This window comes from Temnothorax nylanderi, unplaced genomic scaffold (assembly GCF_030848795.1).
Source record: "Temnothorax nylanderi isolate EJ_2023f unplaced genomic scaffold, tnyl_v1.0 TNYL_tig0048_pilon, whole genome shotgun sequence".
Lineage (NCBI taxonomy): Eukaryota > Metazoa > Arthropoda > Insecta > Hymenoptera > Formicidae > Temnothorax > Temnothorax nylanderi.
Window position 1 is genome coordinate 1,174,041 of NW_027249110.1, and position 22,340 is coordinate 1,196,380.

The following is a 22,340-nucleotide window of genomic DNA, read 5'->3' on the forward strand; positions in this document are numbered from 1 at the left end:
CACCTCGCGGGGGCCAGTCCGATCGCAGAAGTGATCCCGAGGTGTTCACCGATAGTTGGCGGTCGTCCCGGTTTTCACGCGATAAATCCTCATCGTCGCTCCCGACTCCAGACGGCCCTACGTCCCACGGTTATTGCTGCTCCGTGAAACAGACGTGAGTATTCGCGCGAGAAGCCCGGTTACGGACGGCGAAACCTCGGCAAGGAGGACCCCGGGGGCGCGGAATCTCGAGGGGGGAGCGTCGAAAGCGGGGCCGGTGGCGAGAGAGAAGCGGAGGCGGCGGTGGCGGCGGTGGTGGCGGCGGTGGCGGCGGTCGCGCACAGACGAATGACGGGTTCTAGCAAAATGGCCGTGCGCGATCTACAACAAACGGTCGTTCCGCACGTCGCGGCGTCACATTTGGTACATACGTTATATGTTTCATCCGCACGAGAATCGCGTCGATAATAACACGCGCGCGCGCGTACACGCGACGTCGACGTCAGCGTTTTCGTCTCCGCGACGCTCCGAGCGTTGTCATCGTCGTCGTCGTCGTGGTCGCGACGTCTCAGGGACTCCTCTCTGAGCGTGGCCGTCGCAAAAGAGAGAAAATAATAGAGAGAGAAAGAGAGAGAGAGAGAGAGCGTCCGGACCCGTCGTCCGCGGACGACGTATACGCGCGTCGCACGTCACCAGACGCGAATTGATTTTCTCCGCGGACTGGCCTCGCGCCGTGACCACCGTCGGCCGTGCGTCGCAGCAACCTCCTCCGAGAGAGACGTCTCGAGTGACGGCGGTAACATCCTTATTTATCCGTCGAATGAGGGGCGCATATACGATGCACGGTAGACGCGCGAGCTACTTTGACAGACTTGACTCCGATAATGCGCGATCAGCTGTCATCGGGACTGCGCTCTCTCTTCTGTCTCTCTCTCTCTCTCTGTCTTTGCCTGTCAATCGAGGACGCGCGGAGCGAGCCCGAGACCTCGGGCTCCGAGCTCCAACATCGATCGCCGATGCCATTTCATCATTTCCACCGCGTTAATTCGCGCCTCGAGCTCTCTCTCTCTCTTTTTTTCATCTAATTAATAAATGACGATTCGATTCTTTTGTCGAAAAAGATGCCGCGGTCAAGTTGTCTTCTTTTGGTTCGCGGCATCTTGCCATCACTTTGCGTGCATCAGATATTCGCGTGTTACAGATAAGCGGCAACGTTACCTAGGAATATCCCGCCGAATTTCCCGACCACGCTCTTTACCGACCTTGAGGCGGCCAACCGTTTGCGCAATCGGAGCACCTGCCGATACCTTCGGCGAAGCCGGTCAACGCTTCCTTTCGGATTACGCGACTCCTGGAACGCGCGCTACGCTGATCGTTTCCCTCCCTGCGACGTCACATCGCTTGTTTGTCGTATGTCTAAATTGCACGTCTCGTTCGGGGTCGAGAGTGACACCCGCGTACGTTAACTTTCCAGGTGTCGTCACTCCCTCGTGCGATCGATTCTCCTGCTATAAGACCGACGACGAATCGTCCGCATCGGATGGGACAAAAAAATGAGCCCGGATTGATGATCCTCCCCCGGATCTCTCGGGGCCTCCTTGCTTCCGCGTTGGCCCCGCGACTGCGCCGAGAGTCTCGGTCTCTTGCCTAATTGCGCGACACACGGATAACGATACGCGTCCCTCCGCCAGATTCTCGACAAATGAATCGCGCACAGTCGTGCCGATTAAAATCGCGATCGTCCCGCGGATAAGAGATCCGACCGCCCAGATACCGTCGAATTTCGCACGTTAATTAGTCGCGAGTCCCGAGGATTCGAATCTCTCTAAATCACGAAGTGGGAAACGTAATCTCTTTCGTTCTTTCTCTTTCTCGAATTTGTTTTAACTTATCAGGGCGATTGGAAGTAGCTTTTTAATATATTGATTAGATAATCGCAAAGTAGATCACGTTTCATCAGTAAATCACGCGATGACGATCGTATAATTATGTTTTGTAACGAGTTTTTATTAGATTTTTAGTTTTATTAGCTGCACATCTCTCTTCCGAAGCTTCGTCGAGGACGCCGTCGCGCGATTCAGGTAGATCGTTGCTCCGGTCGAGCAGCGGTCTCAACCAGTCGACGATTCCCTGCGGATAGTCGATTCCGGCGTTTAATATGCAAGTCGCTTAATCGGGAGAAGCGCATACGGAGCCGCAGATAGATTGTAGGAGCGCGAGGTCAGGAAAGTCGGCAGTCACTCACTCTGGACCGATGATCCCGGAAACGTAACTGTTATGAAGCGAACGAGCCAGCGGAGGATCGATCGCCAACGGTGTATAGAGAGAGAGAGCGATTGGCTGCGATAAGAATTTACAACACCGCCTCGTGGATTAGCTCGTGTTGTTATACCGAGATCTTTATTGAGCAGCTGTAAGACCCTTGCACAAAGCCAGAAAGGAGCCTCCGACATAAAGTATCACGGCAGACTCGCCGTGCGCGAGACATTGGGAAATCAAAGCTATCTCAAAGTCGAAAAAAAAGACGTCTTTAACCTAATGATCCAACACTAATTCAAGCGAATGGCTTCCTCGACAGTTTCGTAAATCGTTAACGTAATAAATTTGTGGCTGTCCGCAGAAAGCATTCAATGCAGAAAGATTATTGTTCTCTGCATAAGTCTCTTACTTTTAGATACCTCGAGGAGAGCCTTGACCGCCTAGGGTTGAATGGGCGAGCGAATCTCTGAAAGGAATTCCCTCTTCTCGCCGCGGTAATGCGCATTATCGTGCCGTTGCTCGGCAAGGACATCGTAAATTATGCATATCCTCCGCTTACGCGGTACTTTCGACTTTTCACGGCAAGTCGCGGCCGCGTGCATTTACGCGCGGCGGCCAAGATCCAGTTTCTCGAGCCGAGTATCGTGCTCCTTGGTTGACTAGTATCGCCCCATTCATATTCCGTGCGTGCGTTCGCCGAAGCGAGAGGTACATTCTTACGTTTATTACTCTTTCTTATTTCGCCACGCGTTCTCCATTTCCTACTCTGTTATCCTCCACATTTCTCTCTGTCCAGTCGCCTCGTCATTCATTTATATATGTTGTAGTGTCGATAGGTGGACCCGTTTCGTCTGCGCCGTCCCGCGACCTTCCTCGCCGAGTGTCCCAATCAAATGCACGTCGACTGCTTTTTAACGACGTTACGCCGGCGTTACGAGGTGGAAAGGGGCCGTTATGAATATTTAAATGCACCGCAAGGCGAAAATATACGCGACCGCCAGGGTGGGCGGTCTGTGCCGTGTCGGTTTATCGATCACGGCGCATCGCGGCGATAACCATCGCGTCGTGGAAGCGTCGCGACGACGCTGCGCCGACGCTACGCCACGCCACGCCGCGCGCCTTTACGACTGTCAAGGTCCTTCCTCCTGATCGTTCCCTCGTTTGGATTAGCGATTTGTACCATCGGCTCCACTCTCCGCTTATGTTCTGTCCAAGGCAACCGGTATTTTTAAAAAATCATGATTTATTACTGTCGATTATCCATGCAAGAAAGTTGAGTCATGGAGTCGATACTCCTATAAATACTGTGTTATAATCGTATTATCGAGCCCTGCCTCGAATATATTTTTTAAGAGTGGATATATTGTCGATGTAAATGTGATACATACGCAAATTTTCTTACTAACAGGCTCATATAATTAATACATTTCGTATAATGTACTACAGTTTTTTTTGCAAACATTCGAATCAGCGAAATTACACAGCTTTCTCTCCCCCTGTGTATCGATTTTCGTTTCGCAACTCGACAGGAAATTGCGCATTTAATTTTCCACGTTCGCGCGAGGGGGGTAATGTTCGGCATGCGACGACGTGATTTAACGCAGGCATAACGTGCATATCGTTTCTGCGACGTTAAATTTGATATTTGTCGACGCCCTCGGTTCCAGGTAAAAATCGACCGCGCGCGTACCCGCAACCTGTTTATTATCGCCACGTCAGCGTCGTGATTTCGAGCTTCACTTTTCAAGCCGCCTTTCCCTTTCGTGCGACGCCTGGTGAAAAGTACTATCGATCCGGCGAAATCGCGCCACTGAGAGTCCCAAGCTCGGCCGCGAAACCGCCGCTTTCCGTGCGCGCGACGAAAGCTCGCAAAGTGGTTCCCGCGGCGAGAGCGGGCAAGACCCGCATCGGGTTTCTCTCTCCCGCGACGATGGAAAGTAAAATAAACCACGACATTGATTTCAGGCGTATTGTGTGCGCGCGCGCGCGTTATATTATACCCGCGGAAACAATTCGGCACGGTCGGCTCCGTCGGCTCTCGCGAGGCTCTCACGAGGCTCTCCGCCGCCGCTTAGCTTCTTTCCCCGTAATAGAAAAATACGATTACTGCTAACGCGTTTTGCGGTTGGTAGACGTATTGCGGTAGACGGGAATGAAGCGGGTAGAAAATGTACCTCGCGTAATTCTCTGAAATAATTTTGTATGCAAAGAAGGAGAATATTATCCGCCAAGTATCTCTGTCACGTAATATATCGCTTCGTTACTGTTGACATATTGAATAAGGCTATTTCTAGTAAAATTTTTCTCTTTCCTGAAATAAAATTGTCTCAAGGGGGAAACGGTATATATATATATACACATTTCTTTTTATTGGATTATTAAAAGTATACTAAATTTTTATTCCAATTTCAACGTGCTCTATTAAACGTGAATAAAAGCAAATTAAGATGTAGATGTATTCTTAAGTGACGTGTGTAATTTTTTGTCACAGGCAATACCGATGGCGGGGCACTGAGATCATTGAGAGGTGACTGGAAGATCTAGTCGCGCTCCACGGAATCCACCATCGAGGTATCCAGCCAGGTCACACACGAGGATCATGAAAATGGTGCTGTCTCAACGTCAGAGGGAGGAGTTGTAAGTTGACCTATACCGCGTACATCATAAAATACTACCGATTTGCGTGTTTCCCATCCCGACGTTTATACGCTTAACGGCTTCCCTCAATCTCTTCCCTCAGCTACGAAGCTCCTATCTCTTTCTTGACGAGTTGTAGGGGTTGATACACGCGAACGCGTATAGTCCGGGGAACGGATCAATCGAGGAAATACACAAGGTTTCCCCTCGTATCTCGCACCACCTACGCCAAAGTTCTCTCTCGCAACAATAGTTCCAATCTTTTCTTTATATTCTGCGAGGAATAGAGTTGTCATTCATGAAAAATCTTCACAAATGCATTCCTAGAATTTCAGGTAACTATTAACAAGCTTTCGAAATCTCTTTGTACTCAATTTGAATTTATTGACGTCGTTGTGCTGTTATTAAAATTTTTACAAACTTTCATTAGAAAACGCAATACATTCTAGGTATATGCTGTAATATGGCAATCTTTTGAGCTACCTTGGCATCGTTAATTGGCATTGAGCATTGAGCCTTAATGAGCTAACTATGTAATTGGTTTATTACATTTTGCATAATCGTGGGCGCATGAAGGTGTGAGAGTTGCATAGGAGTCGCTCTTGAATTTTCTCATGCCTGCAAGCCTTCGATTTCACATAGAGAAGTTAGAAGGCCCGGCGTAGATGACTAGATGAGTCACTCGCAAGGAAATAACGATCTCCGAGAGTCGAGAGTTCTTCAGCTCGTCGAGCATTCGCTCCGTGTGACTGTGTTTCCTGTTCGAGTGCTGTCGCGCGTATTATATACACGCGGGAGAATCGAACGTCGCCAATCGTCGCCATTATCTCGCCACGTCCCAATTCCTGCTTATCTTTCAATGAAACGCGTGTTTTTGCGTCACCGGTTAATTTCTCTTCTCGTCCCCGATGTCCTACGACGATATTAAGGCAGTCGAATCTCGTTTTCCTTCCGGCAAGACTTTAAATCTTGAAGAGCATGTCCGAAATATGTTTGCAATAAATAATAACTTTGTTTCAGATATCCAAAAAGTATATTTTCGGATCGTATTAGGACCGTAATTCCTTGATACTTTCTTCTTCCTTCTTTTCATGGCTCAAGCATTGGAATTTCCATGAAAATCTCTCACTCGGATTGAACTCTTGGATTATTTAAGCAAACTGTTTATAATTAATTCCTCGGTTTTGCTTCGTCCTTCTCGTGCGAGCGACCCGCATGCGACACGGCAACGCGACGTCAAACGAGGACACCGTCGGCATCGATCGTATTCTCGATCTATGCCGAGTAATTCCTATGACGCAAAATCGCTCGTCGATCTCGGGGGCGAGCGGCGGGCACGTGAGGGGAATGGCGGGGGCGGGTGGTGAGGGTGTCTGTCGAGCACGCGCGAACTGCGGGATCGATAGCTCCCGCAGAATGAGTCGGCGACGGCGAACCCTCGGAATGAAGCGAGGAAGGGGATGAGAGCTGGTTCTCCGCCTAAGGGAGAGGGCCTCTCATCGATTAGCACAGGTGTACCTTTGCGCATCCATGTTGTTTTCCTCCTAAGAACGCCTACAGACCCTCAGGGGCTGCACATGTGTAATTCTTAGCAAGTGGATGGCGAAACGATCCCTCCGGCGTGCGACTTTCACTTCCGGGCTCCCCGTAAACCGATACAGAGGGTTGAATGAAAGGTCGATTAGCATTTTTAATAGGGGAACTGCCGTCGAAGGTGTCTGTGGTTTCACCATCTGGATAGTCGATATTCCAATAAATATAAACTGGCTCTTCGACCTTTATGTCCTCTTAGGCTTTTTTGAGTTTTCTAGTTTTACATGTTTTTTAATATATCGTTTTTTTCCGATATATCGTTTTCTTAAATTAATTATAAAAATAAGTTACATATAGGCACAACATTTTTCTGGTAATTAATAATGCAAAGTATCTGCATGTTCGTGCTGAGATTGTTACAAGACGGTTATAAAATCTCTAGGGGCTATACGAGTAAATGTATCCTAAGTGATAAGTAATTTAATATTTTTTATTTGTGACATTAAATTAACATTTATGAAATTAAAGTTGATCATGTAATATATATCATGCAGTTGCAGATGAGGAGAGTCAATTCGATGTAGACGCTTACTCGTGAAGTTTAAACGTGATATGTTGATAACGACGAGTCGATTTCACGCTGATGTCAGCGTTTGTTTTATACGCTAAGGGCCAGACGGAATGAATTACCCTCCGCTTCCTGCATATCCATTTTCACGTATTCACCTTTACGCCGAGGAGCTCAGGATAGCGCCTCAGGACATCGCTCTCTGCACCTCAATCTGCATTCCTGCGGCGAGCCGAAACACAACATGTCTCGCACAATTCATCGTGCACTCGCTGCAGAGCGAAAGAGGAGGGCGGGGGGAGGAAAGAATTTCGCGGCTCTGAAGTTCTATTGTACCGTTACGCTCGCCGTCTATCCTTCCGATCTTTGTATACGAGAGCACCTCTCGAAACGTGCGGTGGTATCGCCGGTAGCGATCTCTCAGCCTCTCCTCTCTCGGCTCTATCTTTAATTTATACGATGAACGATGAAAGGCGAGACGATCGGAGAGCGGAGGAGTTTAATTTCGATTGCTGCAGGTGTTTCTCGCATTCGTTATGCTCGTGTCTTAAACGTGGCGCAAACGACGTGCCTGTCAGCATCCAATTTCCGGAAAACGTTTTGTTTGTCGTCCTTAATGCTGTAAGGACATCTCGCGCTGATATTCTTTTTTTCTTTTTCAAGCGTCACGTCCTAGAATTCTCGCCAATGAGCGACATAAGTGCACTCTCATCATTCCTCACGCGACTATAAGAACGCGCGTACGACATCGCGAATGGACCGTGCAACCTAATGACCATGTATCCTCGTGCGATCGAAGGAAAATAGACGCAAAAGGAGAAGAAACGTCTCTTTCGTGATGCCCCCGTAATAATGCCATTTGCAGACATCAGTGTCGACAGTAAATATCCCAAGCCCACGGTGATAGATATTCTCTGGATCAATCCCGGAATGTTCCCGGAATAAATTAAAAAACCGATTCTCTTGGCGTTCGTCGGCGAATGAATTTCGAATGCCACGGCTTTCGCATGGTTGCTTGCGTACGGACCCCTGGGGCACGCACTTGTACGGAACAACTTACTGATACGCCGTTACAACGCCTTCGTATTTATAGAACATCTTTTCTCTCTCTCTCTTTCTCTGTCAGGTGCGTGACCTATTGTCACGAGATCGTCCGTTGTGTCTGCTGCGTTTTCCTGTGCTCTCGCACGAACCTCGGACGTGCGGGTGTCGGATCGCCTTCCGCACTCACGGAGACAATGATCCCTGCCTGCCTGCCTAGCTCGAAACATTATTTTCCACTTTTGTACCTGCGGCAACGCACACATAACATACCCACATACCTGCCGCCTGCGGATGTCCTGCGTGAGCAAATGCAGAATTTCTCACACTGTTAAGCGCCCCTATGAATTTACCTCTGTCATTATCCACGTTAGCCTCTTCTTAGTTTTCCGTGAATTAGTGCGTAATTAGCCGCCGTGAATCACAATATAACGTTTGTAGAACCCCACGTTACGACGTTCTAAGTTGATTGTACACTAGAAGGCAATTAGCAGCGAATGAATCTTTTTTTCCAAGAGATTATTGACACATCTCGATTCTTTTTTTCTTTACGATACGTAGGATTATCTTCCATTGTCGGAGCTTCTAGTCTTCGACTGAACTATATCCATATTCCACAGGTTTACTTATTATCATTCATTTATTGTGTAAATAAACTTTCAATTTGCCTTGATATCAGCTGACGACAGATAAGCCTACCGGTCTGTTTTTACACGAACTTAAGTGTTTCTACAATCAGTACTGCGCATTAAAATTACACTATACAAATTACATTATAAATTAAAATTTCTCTTTGTTGTTACTCGTTGAGATAAAATTTTATTATATTTTTATTTTATTATTTATGCGTGTTATGCGAATTTTTGCTTTTGCAGTATTTAATTCAATACGCGCGCACAGATATGTCAATGAATCATTTTTATTATCTGCATGCTTTGTACTCTCAACAAATGTCGAATCGCGTTGTGGAATTTGAATGACGTTTCTCCATTCATTAAAACGAATGTCAAATCGGCACGTTGCAGCGGCGGCTAATAGCGGAAGCGGCCAGCACGTTCAGCTTTCTGCCGAGACAAAGCGGTCTTGTTTTCTTTCCTTTTTTTTTTTGTCGATTACGCATCCAGCGAGTTGCTCCTACGCGCCACGTGTTAGCCGTGCAAAACAGAAATCGCGGGGCATCGCGAACGATAATTTACCGTCACGTGGAGTAGTCAGGTGGATAGAGACGAACGGCCGACTCGGGGCCTTTCACCCTGGCACAAGTTTGCCCGACTTTCAATCTCTTTCCCACGTATCCAACCTGCCTCACGGCCTCCCCCTTCCCCGTCCATTGTGTCGGATCGCAGGTACGGCATTTTATCTTTATCTCCGCGTCATAAACAGGCGGCTGCGGTCGACGCCAACGCGGAACAATCGGCGATTAAAGCTATCACCCAACACTCACGTCTTCTCCGGCTTATCCTCTCCTAGTCCTGTTGTGATACTTTTACTTACTTTGCAAGAAAGCGTACGGCTAAGCAAACAAGAAAGTTCGAAGACAATCATCTAAAATTTCCTCGAATATTATTTATGCAAAATTAATAAAGAGATAGAGAATAGCATTTTTCTCTCTGCCAAGTTTCTGCGTTGGTCGTAAAAAGAACGAATTGACGTTTCTAGAAATAAGGCGATCGCGGATTACCTTAGCACGAACGGCTATCAAGATGCATTGGAGGCATTCAAGAAGGAAGCCGATATGCCGGGAGAGGTGGAGAGGAAGTACGGAGGCCTCTTGGAGAAGAAGTGGACCTCGGTCATACGGTTGCAGAAGAAGGTAAAGCCCCTTCTTTTTGAGAGATATTTTCTCTGGACTCTCGATTCTCCATAGTGTTGCGAGCACAGAAGAATTCAACGGTATATTATGTCAGCTAAGTGATTATTTGTACATACTCGCACTGTAACGCGTTATAGGTAATGGAACTGGAATCCAAACTCTCCGAGGCCGAGAAGGAGTTCATAGAAGGCGCGCCAACGCGCGGCAAGAGATCGCCGTCTGAATGGATACCGAGGCCGCCGGAGAAGTTCAGTCTGTCCGGACACAGAGCCCCTATCAATAGAGTTATTTTCCACCCGGTTTTTAGTCTTGTAGTATCCGCCAGCGAAGATGCTACCATTAAGGTGAGAGCGACGCGCAAGTAGACAATGTTTGCTCGCTGAATTCGCAAGTTTTCAAACTAAAAACAACTTTTTACACACTTGTCCTTTAATCCTTCAAGGTATGGGACTTTGAGAGCGGTGACTTCGAGAGAACGCTGAAGGGTCACACCGATAGCGTACAGGACATCGCGTTCGATGCCTCAGGCAAGTTGCTCGCCTCCTGCAGCGCGGACATGTCCATCAAGCTGTGGGATTTCCATCAGTCGTTCGCTTGCGTCAAGACTATGCACGGCCACGACCACAATGTCAACTCGGTCGCGTTCGTGCCGCAGGGTGACTTGGTCGTGAGCGCCTCCAGGGATAAGACCATCAAGATCTGGGAAGTGGCGACGGGCTACTGTGTGAAGACGCTCACCGGACACAGGGAATGGGTGAGAATGGCACGAATCAGCCCGTGCGGCGAGCTCATTGCCAGCTGTTCGAACGATCAGACTGTTCGGGTATGGCACTTGGCGACGAAGGAGACAAAGGTAATCCAGTCAGTTCTCGTCCTTTTCAGGCCAGTCCAACGTTCATTCGTAACGCAAAATCGTTTGGAAAATTGTCACAGGTTGAGTTCAGGGATCACGAGCACGTGGTGGAGTGCATCGCATGGGCGCCGGAGAACGCGAGGGCGTCGATCAACGCGGCGGCCGGGGCGGACAACAAGGGCGCGCACGAAGGGCCCTTCCTCGCTTCCGGCTCACGGGACAAGATGATCCGCGTGTGGGACGTAGGCGCCGGGGTGTGTCTCTTCACCCTCGTCGGGCACGACAACTGGGTGCGATGCATCGTCTTCCATCCTGGCGGCAAGTTTATCGTCAGCGCGTCCGACGATAAGACGCTGCGAGTCTGGGACACGCGCAATAAGCGAGTGATGAAGACCCTCGAAGCACATCTTCACTTCTGCACTTCTGTCGGTTCGTACACACATGTTCCTTTCACTTTTCTTCCAATTGACGCAACGTTTCCCCAGTTTCATTGAATTATTAGACACAGACTGTCAATTTATTTGTCATATACGTACATGTTCAATTCGTTGACCACAGATTTCCACAAGAACCATCCTTACGTGGTCACCGGGAGCGTCGATCAAACGGTGAAGATTTGGGAGTGCCGCTAGTCACCGAATTTTAGATTTTTCCGTCAGACGTCGTGTGCGGAAGCGAACGGAAGTATAAAACGAGAGAAAAGACGAACGCGCATCCATTTTAATGGAATCGGCCGAAAGAGTAAGCTGCTACAAAAGCTATCGTACATATGCTATTAATATTAATATTATTATTATACATAAACACACATAAACACGTATGGTTAAGAGCTCTTTAATTAATTTATAAAATAAAGTATAATTAGTAATTATATTATAAAATACATCGTTTTACGGCAATGAACTGCACTATTCGAGGAGAGTGAATCGAGAAACGGTCACGAGGATCAAACGATCGAGAGGACGCTCCCACGAGTTCTCATTACGGATCACCTACGGGACGTGGGGTCACTAATGCCATATACAATTACAAGAGTTATATTCCTTTAGGCAGTTGTGCAATTGTAGTAGGCATTATTCTGTACATATACATACACGTGTCTTTACTCGCAGCGCGAAAATTCGATGTCGTTGATGAGTATAACTCGCCTTTGATTTACTCTTACTCTCTTCGCCTGCTTATGCAATGTATCCGTTAAAGTATTAGTTACCAGCTGGTCGTATACACACTTACACACGCATACACACGTACGCGCGCGCGCGCGCGCGCGCAAAGAGAAGAAGATCGTCCTCCTCGATTATGACCCTTGCGTAAGAACACGTCGAATCTCTTTAACTTTCTGTCGGCAGTGGCGAAAATTTCGGCTGTGGCGTCATCACCGCGCAACTACGATGGTAACTAATTCGTTGTCACTTGTATTGTTCGCGCGCTCTCCTCGAGAGTTCTTGAGAGAACGAAAGATGTTGCTCCTTCTTTACTCATATATTATATATATTATATATGAATATATATAAGCATATTACACTCAGTACACACACACACACACACTTTTACACACATACATACACACGTATAGACGCGCAGTGTCTTTGTACCATACAAAGTATCTAGTGTTAATGATCGTCTAATGTCGGCTCACGTATGTTCTGAATTGTTATCACATTTGCCGCATTAATAAACATCTGTTTTCTGGGACACGTAACATAACGTCACAAGTGATATAAATCGGATGACAATGATACACGAACAAAAGTGACATGACAACGCAAAAATCGTCTCAATCGCAAACGAATATATTGTTACGCGTCTGTGCGTAGATCGGATTCTCTTGAAACGTGCTTGCCCCTTTGGAATTTCATTGGATTTACATATGTGTATGTATAAATCTGAATCTCTCTCCGAATCGAGAGATGTCAATCGAAATGTCTCATTTATTTCTGAATGAGGCACGGAGAGTCAGGGAATCGCCTGACGAGATTTAAAAATACCTGGACTGTAGAATGATGGGAAGTGGATTTGCCCGCCACATGCTTGACGTTACAATCACCTTGCATAACGATCGGCAGCCGAATCTAGAGAATGCGACTGAGACTCGAGCGTCCGAGTGGAGCCGACGAGAGAGGAGACTCGTGAGGCGTAACGTGTGAAAGTTTTTAGAAGCGCGTAGTTCATTGCGTGGGTTTCCATTGAGAAGGTAGTACTAGTTGTATCGTTTAGTTCTAACTAGTAGTAACGGTAGCGCAGACATTACATAGACATAGACGATAGAGAAGGAAGATAAGGATAAGATAAACTTCGGGGAGAACTGCTAATTTAACGATTGATCGACACACACACACACATACACAAATATACGTGTACACTCATACACAGGCATAGATACAAGAGGCAAAGCGTCCGACTTTACAGGCATTCGAATAAGAAGGGACATTCGCACACGTATATAAAACGTGTAATCCGCAAGAAAGAGGAATCCGTAATCGATAATCGCTTAATTAAGGAAGATTTTTCCAACGCGATACACTTAATTACCGACTGCTACCTTCTCCTACTGTTCATTCAGCCGAATATAAGACAAATCCCCCTCCTCCTCCCCCCCGCCCGAGAAGAGAAGAAGATACCCCTCAATTTAATGTGGTACTAAATTATTTTGGTGAATAATAAACAGAGTTGTCACTGAAATCGTTATATGCTGCAAGTATCATCACACCTACACGATTCGTATCATATTCTCGGAACGGCATAATTTTTCTTTTTCTACGTTTGCAGGTATTAAATCTGTTGTCCGAGTTATATGCATCTAGGAGAGCCCAAACGGTTCCGTTGTACCCTACGCTAGAATATCCGTAGTCTCGATCAGAGCGGTAGGCTTAAGGAATCCCTCCTCCTCTGCAGAACATATTAATCGACATGTGCATGACAGTATTTTATATAGTACAATAGGGCAAAGAGAATTAGCAGCGTAGCATTGTAAGCGAGACGCGCATACCAAACACCCACTGTGCGTGTTTATACGTAGATGATGTAATAAAAAGAAAAAGAGAGAAAAAAAACCAGATAAAAGAGAAAACACGAAAAGTCATGTTGTAGCGTCGTCGCCTGTCATAAGATTCGTCACGATGATTTCTGTTGATTCCGCTTTCTACCTGCTTGAGTAATAATGACAAGTAGATTTACAATAAAGTATTCTTCGTCATTTGTGATACACAGGATTGGCAGACGTTTATTGTGATCCTGAAACGTGCTACGCGTGCTCCTTGTAGGAAAATTTCTAGTCTCGTGTAGTTTTACAGAGCGAAATTAGTGGCGGTAACATTGACCACTTTCGAGCAATCTAATTTTTATCAAAAATATAATTTTATATCTACGTGTCACAAAAAGCTATATTGAAGGAGTAATACGAGCTCAATCAATGGAACTTGGAATTATCTTTTTATACAAGATTTAATATAAAAAATATTGCATTATAAAATTATTATAATTGTCGGTAATGAAGGTCGCGCGATGTATCATGATCGGTAATACTAATCGCTTGTTTATCGACGTGGATCAAAGCGCGCGAGAGCCGTGGCGTGCTTCCGGTATACGATCCATTGTTTACGTGAGAACTGATCCGGCGTCGTGCTGCCTGCTCAGGAATTTTCGGTACGTTACACCAGGCGTTTCATCTTTCATCCGATATAAAATCGTTTGCGAGATTTCCTTCAACGAACGATCATCGCGATCTTCGGGCGATTGATCTTTCACTGCAGATCGGATTTGGCAGGGATGGGTTAGCCGTCCTCGCGTCCGCGTGGCTCCCGAAACGCTCTTTGGTCAAGTTTTATTAAGTACATACCTCACGGCGAAGTGAAATGGCGTCGCAGGAATCTATCCCCGCTAGTCTGCCCGACACCCAGAACGCGGATGCTCTGACACAGTCGCAGGGTGTGTCGAGCCAGCAGCCAACGCAACCGGTCATCTGGGGAAGGCTGTGCGCTCTTTATGCAGGTCTGCCAAGTCTGGGTAAGGATTTTCGCCTTTCGCACCGCGACCGCGCTTGAAATATGTCTCAAGTGTCTGAAAATATGTTCCTTTAGAAATGATTTATAATTAAACTTGTTTGCCCAACTTATTTCAGATATGACAAGGGACATCAGTTATACAATGGGACGCGCCCTGAGCTGCGACATTTGCCTGACTGAAAAACAGTTGCCTAGAAAATGGCTGTATGTGATGAGCAAAATGCAGTTCCGCATATACAGGGAGCGCATTAAAGGCACGAATGAGACCGCCGTGTTCCTGGAAGATATGAGCCGCAATGGAACTTTTGTCGACCAGAACCTGGTTGGTCATGGAAACCGTGTCATCATTGGAAATAATACCGAGATAGCCTTAGCCAAGAAAGTCTTCACAGGTAGACTGCCCGTCAACGATCCCTTTCCTGGGAACACAGAAGTTCTGGTGACTTTAACATAAGTAACCAATGGTGTCTCTACGCTTCTATGTTCCCCCCTTATCTCAGGAAAGGAATCGTTGACAGGCAGTGTACCTGCATCTTGTATCAAAGCTCGATATAAATTACTGTGTAGATATAATAGAAATTAATCATTTAAATTGCAGTTTATGTGTTTATGAGTACGAATGTACACGAGAACGGTTGCGAGTTGCCACCAGAACTGAAGCAGACGTACGCGATCGGCCGTAAACTGGGAGCAGGAGCCTGTGGCGAAGTGAGGCTGCTGTTTAACAAGGATGGTTCCGGAATGTTTGCTATGAAAATTATACGGAAAAATTATTTTAACACTGGGACTGGAAACATTCTCAATAATCCGGCGAACATTAGAAACGAGGTTGAAATATTAAAGAAGCTGAAGCATGTAAGTTCGAGCATCTCTCATGTCGCTCTTAATTTGAATGAACCAATGAAGTTTCGGATTTTTGTTTCAGCCCTGTATAATTCATTTGGAGGATATTCACGATACGCCCGCAGCCATGTACATTATTCTCGAGTTAATGGAAGGTGGCGAGTTGTTAGATAGAATCAAAAACGAAAATAAACTGTCCGAATCTTGTGCAAAACTGATATTCTATCAAGTTGTTCTCGCGGTCCATTATTTGCACAAAGAGGGTATTACCCACAGAGACTTGAAGGTACAATTTAGAACCATTAGCTGAATGTTTCGTGTGATTATATTAATGTTATTATTTAATGGATAAATTCAACAGCCAGAGAATATACTGCTAAAGGACAATTCGGATAAGCCTTTAGTCAAGGTATCAGATTTCGGCATGTCCAAGTTCGTAGATGCCCACACAATGATGAAGACATTCTGCGGGACTCCGATGTACGTTGCCCCCGAGATTTTGACGACCAATGGACGCAGTTCTTATACAAGTCAAGTGTGTATTTACATGGTCTAATGAGAAATAATTCTTGATTGCGAATTTTCAAATTTCCTTAAAATCGCAGCACTAGCTTATCTAGGATGTGATAGAAGGATCCAATGCAGAATACGACGTTTCATATTTAAATTTCCGAATGTTCTTTACATTCCGGCAAATGATGTTCAATCTTCTTCATAAACAGTGTTGACTTATTGTTTTTAAAAATATTTTTTAATCTTCGATAAAATACCTTATTAACCGTAAAATAATACTTTCCACTTGAATACACGGGACTGTAGGATCAGAAATTGAACCTGGATCTTTTGCTTTATAGACTACTGTTCTTCCACTGAGCTACCCAGTACCCCGAGAAATAATTGTAAAAACAGAAAAGAACCTTCTCTATTTTATTGGTATTCTTTCAGGTTGACGTATGGAGTTTGGGAGTGATATTGTACGTCTGTTTAAGTGGCAGGGTCCCTTTTCAAAATGCTACTTTAGTGGAGCAGATTATAGGTGGACGGTATGATTTTCCACGTTCGCTCTTTCAACATGTATCACAAGATGCTACAAACCTGGTGTGTAATAACGCCTGTATTTATTAACTATGATTGGCTTTGCAGTTTGTTAACGGAGAATATCTCGTTGTTCTAGATTAAACGTATGATGACGGTGAATCCGAGGGACCGTATAACGGTGCCGAAGATCTTGCTAAGTTCGTGGTTACGAGACGTGCGTATGCAAACAGAAGTGAATAGATTGCTAACGGGCAATAACATGGAGAACGACGAGAATGTGCAACCTTCGAATGTCTGCCACAAACGTCCGCGGCTTATGGTTTGAAAGAAAAGGTGCAGGGTAAAGAAGAATCATTTCGCGAGTAAGATAAGAGGAAACCTAGTGTCCTCTCGACGAGATCTGGCATCTCATTGCCTACAATGTGATACATTGGATGTGTTACCTACTTATTACCTACTTATTAGAAAAGTTTTTATACGGAAAACGATCTTTCAATAGATTTGATACATATTCAAATATCGGGAAACTTATTAAGTAAGTAAAATCAGTCTTGCTATATAAATGATCTAATAGTACAACATAATATAGTACAATATAAGGTAAGCATTTATAATAACATACATTCCGTTTAATTACAATTGCAATTGAATATATTTTTTTTATTAATTCAGACATTAAGAAAACATAAAATAAATAGTAAGATATTTGCTGTGTGATAAAATACTTCGCGCGATATACTCTTATTTTTTGACATCTTAATTTGACGAGTACAGTATAAGTATTGTACGTATATATTGTGATTTAATTTACGACATAGAGTAGGGGAGACCGGGGCTAAGCCGACAACGGGGCAAACTTGACACTAGGCTTTTTGCCAATTTAAATCTATCGTAGAAACTTGCCTTTCCTACTGTAAATGCGTCTTTATGTGCCAGTATTATCAACGGAATTTGGTAACATTCTGAGTTATAGTGTAATTTTTAACGCGACATAAGCATTTTTGATAGTGAAAAGTAATTTTTCTGATCTCTCGAAAATGTCTACTCTTTCATCGAGCTTTACTCTTGCGAATCTACCGGTAAGTGATTTTGATGGGAAATTTGATGCTCTATATGAATCCGATAATCGTTTTTGGATATTTTCAAAATTTTCATGTTTTTGAAGTGACAAAAGTGAAAAACAACGTCCGGGGCAAAGTCAACACCACGCCGTTTCGTCGGCTCCCAGTAACAAACGATGCTTGTCATGCAGCCGTATGGCTCATGACAAATGTATGCGCACGTCCGATCGCGAGTTTACCTGCATTAATTGTTTTTCAGACATGAGTTTAGATGAAGATAATTGAAAGTTCAACAATTTTTGTTCTCATTATTTCAAATGATTGTTCTAGCTACTTTATTCCGAATTTTTGTACTTTTTAAATACACAATAAACAATGTATTTTCATTTTCAGACAGTAAAAAATAAGTTCCAGATCAAATTGTGTCGATCAGACAAAGTGTTGAGTTTGCCCCGGCGGGGTGTCGAGTTTGCCCCGGCATTTTTCAATTCGAAAATTTGTCTTCGCGTCACTTTTTCTTTCCTGGCGGCAAAACAAAGCGACGTACAGCAAAACTTCCTGAATCAATTTTGTACCTGAAGAAACACTCTTTAAATATGTACCATTGAATTTGCCTAAAAATTTTAATTAAATATTAAAAATTGCCTTTGAAAAAATAGTGTCGGCTTAGCCCCGGTCTCCCCTACATAAAATAAGAAACGCGTGTTACAGCAATTGTTGACCGATATTAAGGACGTTCTCCGGTCCTAATACTAGAGAAAATCGATTTTCTTTAGATTTTCTTGAAACTGTGAATATACGTTAATTTAGGTGTGCTTTATGCGTGGTATAAATTTCAGTACCTCTTCCGGTAGAAAAAATAAAGATACTGAGCCTCAAAGTTTCAACTTTTACTAATGAAAAGGTTTTCCAGGCCAAACGGTAAGAGATACGAGGTTGGTCAAAAGGACCAAAGTTGCTCCTTTCGTCGAGTTCTATAAGGAAAAAATGCCAAAATTAAAAAAAAATTAAATTAAAAAATTTTTTTGGGTAAATTGAAACTTTGAGGCTCAGTATCTTGATTTTTTATACCGGAAGAGGTACTGAAATTTATACCACGCATAAAGCACACCTAAATTAACGTATATTCACAGTTTCAAGAAAATCTAAAGAAAATCGATTTTCTCTAGTATAAGGACCGGAGAACGTCCTTAAGTGCCAATTTATCATTTATAATTTTTTATTAGAACATTTAAGATGTTTCAAGGATAGCAATGTTAATAAAAAGAGATTAAGACTGCCTTATGTTTAATGCGAAATGTACGTAGAAAATGTAGGCTTGATTTATCTTATACATTTAATTATTGTTGAGAGTCCATCATCTGTTACACGCTAATAAAATCGCCTAGCGTTCAATTATACGAAGTTCTTTATTCAGAGTGGTGGGCACTATACAATAAAGGTGAATGTCTCGCGAACTGTATTGTCCTACTTTTTTTTTTATTCCTTTCTGCATTGCTCTTCACCGTAGCAGGGATTCGGAAGTGCTGTGTCGAGGTCTGGTTTTTCCTTCTTTGTAAGTCCGGCAAGCAAACGTTTTAGTTGCGCTATTGCTTTTCCCGGATTTAAACCCTATTGGATATAACACCGTGCGACGAGTCAGATTAAAATCTGGATATTTTACCTCTTTTGAGGGGATTAAGGGCCGGTTGTTCCAACCTATTGATAAGCTAACTAATGGTTAAATCATATGTCTATCTTTGTCTAATGTAAAGGATAAACAAAGATATATATATATGATTTATCCATTAGGTAGTTTGCCAACAGGTTGAAACAACCGATCCTAAGATCCTTTTGTATCGCAGGCGAGTGAAGAATGTTGTTTAAGACTCACCTTTGGACATGTCTTGGTGCAATTGAAGATCGTATGGCATCGATAAACCGAATAGAAGTCCCGTAACTTTGCCAGCCTCTCTTTATGCGCCATGTCCCGCGAATCTATCACCCACCTGTACGCCTAGTGATGTAAGCGAATGGACACGTACATGAATAATGAACCTTTGTTATGTTTGTCGTAGAAATGTCGATTCGTTACCTGCAATAGTACCGCAGGACCCAAGTACTTGTCGCCGAGCCACCAGTAAGGAGGGCATGAATATGAGCAACATGCGCACATTATGCACTCGTACAAGCCGTCGAGCTTGCTCCTGTCCCTTGGGCTTTGCAAAATTTGCCGCATACCGAGGAAGTCGTCCTCACCCGGTCGCTTTAGATACGGATCGATTTTCTGGAATTGTCCCAGGAACTGCTCCATGTCCGGTATCAAGTCTCGAATCACGTACGCGTGCGGTAAAGGATAGATCACCAGCGGCTGCGGAGATTCTTTTGCCTTTCTGAAGATTTTAGGCAATTTCGGGCAATATTAAACGCGATTTAAAAAGAAGTTCATCTTAGAAGTAAGTCTTATCCCGACGAGAAGGCTGGGAAAGTAACTAAACCCGAATATAAAATTAACACGCGATCATTTCAAATTCCAGACCTCTAAGCATCCAAAGTATCCCAAGCATTCGAAATACCAGTAACCCAGATATCCAAAATCCCGGACCAAGCTACCAAAGATACATCAAAGTTTTCCAAGGACCAAATTCCAAGAAGTCTATATTCCTATTGCCTGATTTGACACCAGGAATCATACAATAGAACGACGAGTTTACGTTATGCAGGCCAGAGTGTTCACGCCGTCTATGTTCATCGCGCAACATCCACAGATCCCCTCGCGACAGGACCTCCGGAAGGATAACGTCGGGTCGTGCTGCGCCTTGATGAACGTTAACACGTCCAGCACCATCGTGCCGCATTTGTTCAGATCCACGCTGAACTGCTGCATGTACGGCTTCACTTGCGGCGTTTCCGGATTCCATCGGTACACACGTACAATTTGTAGCCTCGGCACAACCTTTGCTTCCTGTGAAAGATTAATCCTAAATAACAGCCGCGTCTAAGTATATGTATATGTATATATGTGATCTAGGTCTTCTAATTCTTTCCTAAAGTTCGAAAACATCATACTGCAATATGTTATGCCCAAAAGAACTTGACTCGACAATTCAATATATCATAAGATTTGTTCCTTGTAGCAAAATTGTTTGTACTTCTTGTCTCTCCACTTTTTTTTCTTCCCAACGTCTGATTTTATATTATCTCATTATTTTTATATACAGAAAGTACAACGTTATGCAGCTGCAAAGAACAAATCTCTAGGCGTTCCAAACACTGAGGCTGCCACTCGCTAAAATACAGCGTTTAGCAAAAAGATGCATAGCATATTGTTGTTCTAGGAACTCGGCGTATCGCACAGAGAATCTTCACGTTTTCCTGCGCGATAGAGAGATCTTCATGCTTTATCTCGAGTGTGGGGTGACTAACTTTCAGAGGCGCTTTACACGCCGCAATAGCCGCGACCTCCGCCGCCACCACCTTGTCCAGCCCAGTCGGAGTCTTCTTGGCCGACGTCGACAACCTCGACCCGCGAATGCGCGCGAGTCCACGCGACCAGAAGCTCGTGGATGCGCTTCCGCTCACAGCAGCGTACATGACCCACCCCCTGTCGAGTGACCTGCCGCTGCTTCCGCACAATATTGTCTCGAAGACGGTGTCTTCGTGATGTCACGTCGCGCTATTCCGATCATTACGTCTCGTCGCGTCTATCTCGGACTCATTAAACGTCACGCGAACAAAATATCATCGAGCGGACGAACTTCACGCGGACAATCCGCGCGGCGATTAATGCCATCAATTCGAGACGTCTTTTAAAGCCCGCTTTAGACGATCTAAAATTTGCGCCGAAATTCAACGTAGAGTTTATTTAATAATTTTACGTTCCATGCGCTTTGAATTTCTGAATAGTTTAATATATGTAAATTGTATAAATATGCGCATGTGTATTCTGGGATTCTACAAGGGTTTTTGTATTACGCACGGCACGTAAAATTGTAAATAGTATTAAGTTATAAATTACTTTTATTTTTTATTAATTGATGCATTTTTGCAAGGCGTCGTTTGTCTACAAAATGTATTCTTTAATTCGGCGGTTATTCATTGAACATGTTGAAATCCTTGGAGGTCGACCGGTCGCCGCAAAGTTATTTTCAATCGAACGGTAGAGTTTGGATCGATGAAAATTGCGTTACGTTATTTGTCGTAATGCAAACAAGTTACAACAATCGCGATAAGAGTGACGTGCGTGACCTTACGGCCGCCAAATAATCTTGAAATAATTTCGTTGACGAACATTATACGCGGAGTTCTTGCATCGCAACGCGATGATCACATCTGTTCTGCACAACTTATGGAATAACGTATCAAAGTTATTATTCTCTCAATTCTCTTAATTTTCTTAATTTTCTCGAATAATCAGCATCTAGAGATTATTAAATATCCATCAGGCGAGTTGAAATTAAAGAAATAGCGATAGTGTAAAGGAAAGAAAATTATACAAGCGTTAGAATCGTGAAATAAGAAACGTGTTTCATCTTAAACACGCGCGCGTTTTTTTTTTTTTTTTTACTGTAGATGTTTATGTTACAACGTAATAATGATGTAAACGTGCGATCCAGCGATCTCCCCCCGAGATCGTTTAAATCGCTTGCCGAAAGGTTGCCGGGTCATCGCGCGAGCGATATGCGAGTTATTACAGATTAACTCCCGCAGAGAGCGAGAGATCGAGCCGGGC

At 44.3% G+C, this 22,340-nt stretch overlaps 3 protein-coding genes and 1 long non-coding RNA gene across 6 annotated transcripts; 3 read left to right on the forward strand and 1 right to left on the reverse strand.

The window, feature by feature from the left end:
• Window positions 1-2: 2 nt before the first annotated feature.
• Window positions 3-13,888, forward strand: Lis-1 (LisH and WD40 domain-containing Lis-1). 2 transcript variants are annotated; one of them, XM_071706014.1, is made up of 8 exons: window positions 13-154; window positions 1,181-1,389; window positions 4,730-4,875; window positions 9,677-9,830; window positions 9,968-10,174; window positions 10,273-10,683; window positions 10,764-11,112; window positions 11,242-13,888. In XM_071706014.1, exons 3-8 carry the CDS (start codon window positions 4,838-4,840, stop codon window positions 11,313-11,315), a joined length of 1,233 nt encoding a protein of 410 aa, XP_071562115.1. In that variant the 5' UTR covers window positions 13-154; window positions 1,181-1,389; window positions 4,730-4,837; the 3' UTR covers window positions 11,316-13,888. The 2 variants fall into 2 exon arrangements, with proteins under 2 accessions (XP_071562114.1, XP_071562115.1); XM_071706013.1 differs by lacking the exon at window positions 1,181-1,389 and having other exon boundaries at window positions 3-154.
• Window positions 13,889-14,258: 370 nt separating this feature from the next.
• On the forward strand, window positions 14,259-19,024 carry LOC139772370 (ovarian-specific serine/threonine-protein kinase Lok). 2 transcript variants are annotated; one of them, XM_071706036.1, is made up of 8 exons: window positions 14,259-14,328; window positions 14,450-14,688; window positions 14,804-15,079; window positions 15,286-15,542; window positions 15,613-15,816; window positions 15,892-16,065; window positions 16,476-16,628; window positions 16,705-19,024. In XM_071706036.1, exons 2-8 carry the CDS (start codon window positions 14,538-14,540, stop codon window positions 16,891-16,893), a joined length of 1,404 nt encoding a protein of 467 aa, XP_071562137.1. In that variant the 5' UTR covers window positions 14,259-14,328; window positions 14,450-14,537; the 3' UTR covers window positions 16,894-19,024. The 2 variants fall into 2 exon arrangements, with proteins under 2 accessions (XP_071562137.1, XP_071562136.1); XM_071706035.1 differs by having other exon boundaries at window positions 14,262-14,328; window positions 14,436-14,688.
• Window positions 19,020-22,050, reverse strand: LOC139772374 (succinate dehydrogenase [ubiquinone] iron-sulfur subunit). The gene is made up of 5 exons (XM_071706039.1): window positions 21,035-22,050; window positions 20,323-20,573; window positions 19,704-20,001; window positions 19,503-19,625; window positions 19,020-19,240 (listed from the first exon to the last, which is right to left on the reverse strand). The coding sequence occupies exons 1-5, from the start codon at window positions 21,200-21,202 to the stop codon at window positions 19,109-19,111; spliced, it is 972 nt and encodes a 323-aa protein (XP_071562140.1). The 5' UTR covers window positions 21,203-22,050; the 3' UTR covers window positions 19,020-19,108.
• Window positions 19,956-20,627, forward strand: LOC139772377 (uncharacterized). The gene is made up of 2 exons (XR_011718114.1): window positions 19,956-20,064; window positions 20,146-20,627. It is a non-coding gene; the product is annotated as an uncharacterized lncRNA (long non-coding RNA).
• Window positions 22,051-22,340: the final 290 nt, after the last annotated feature.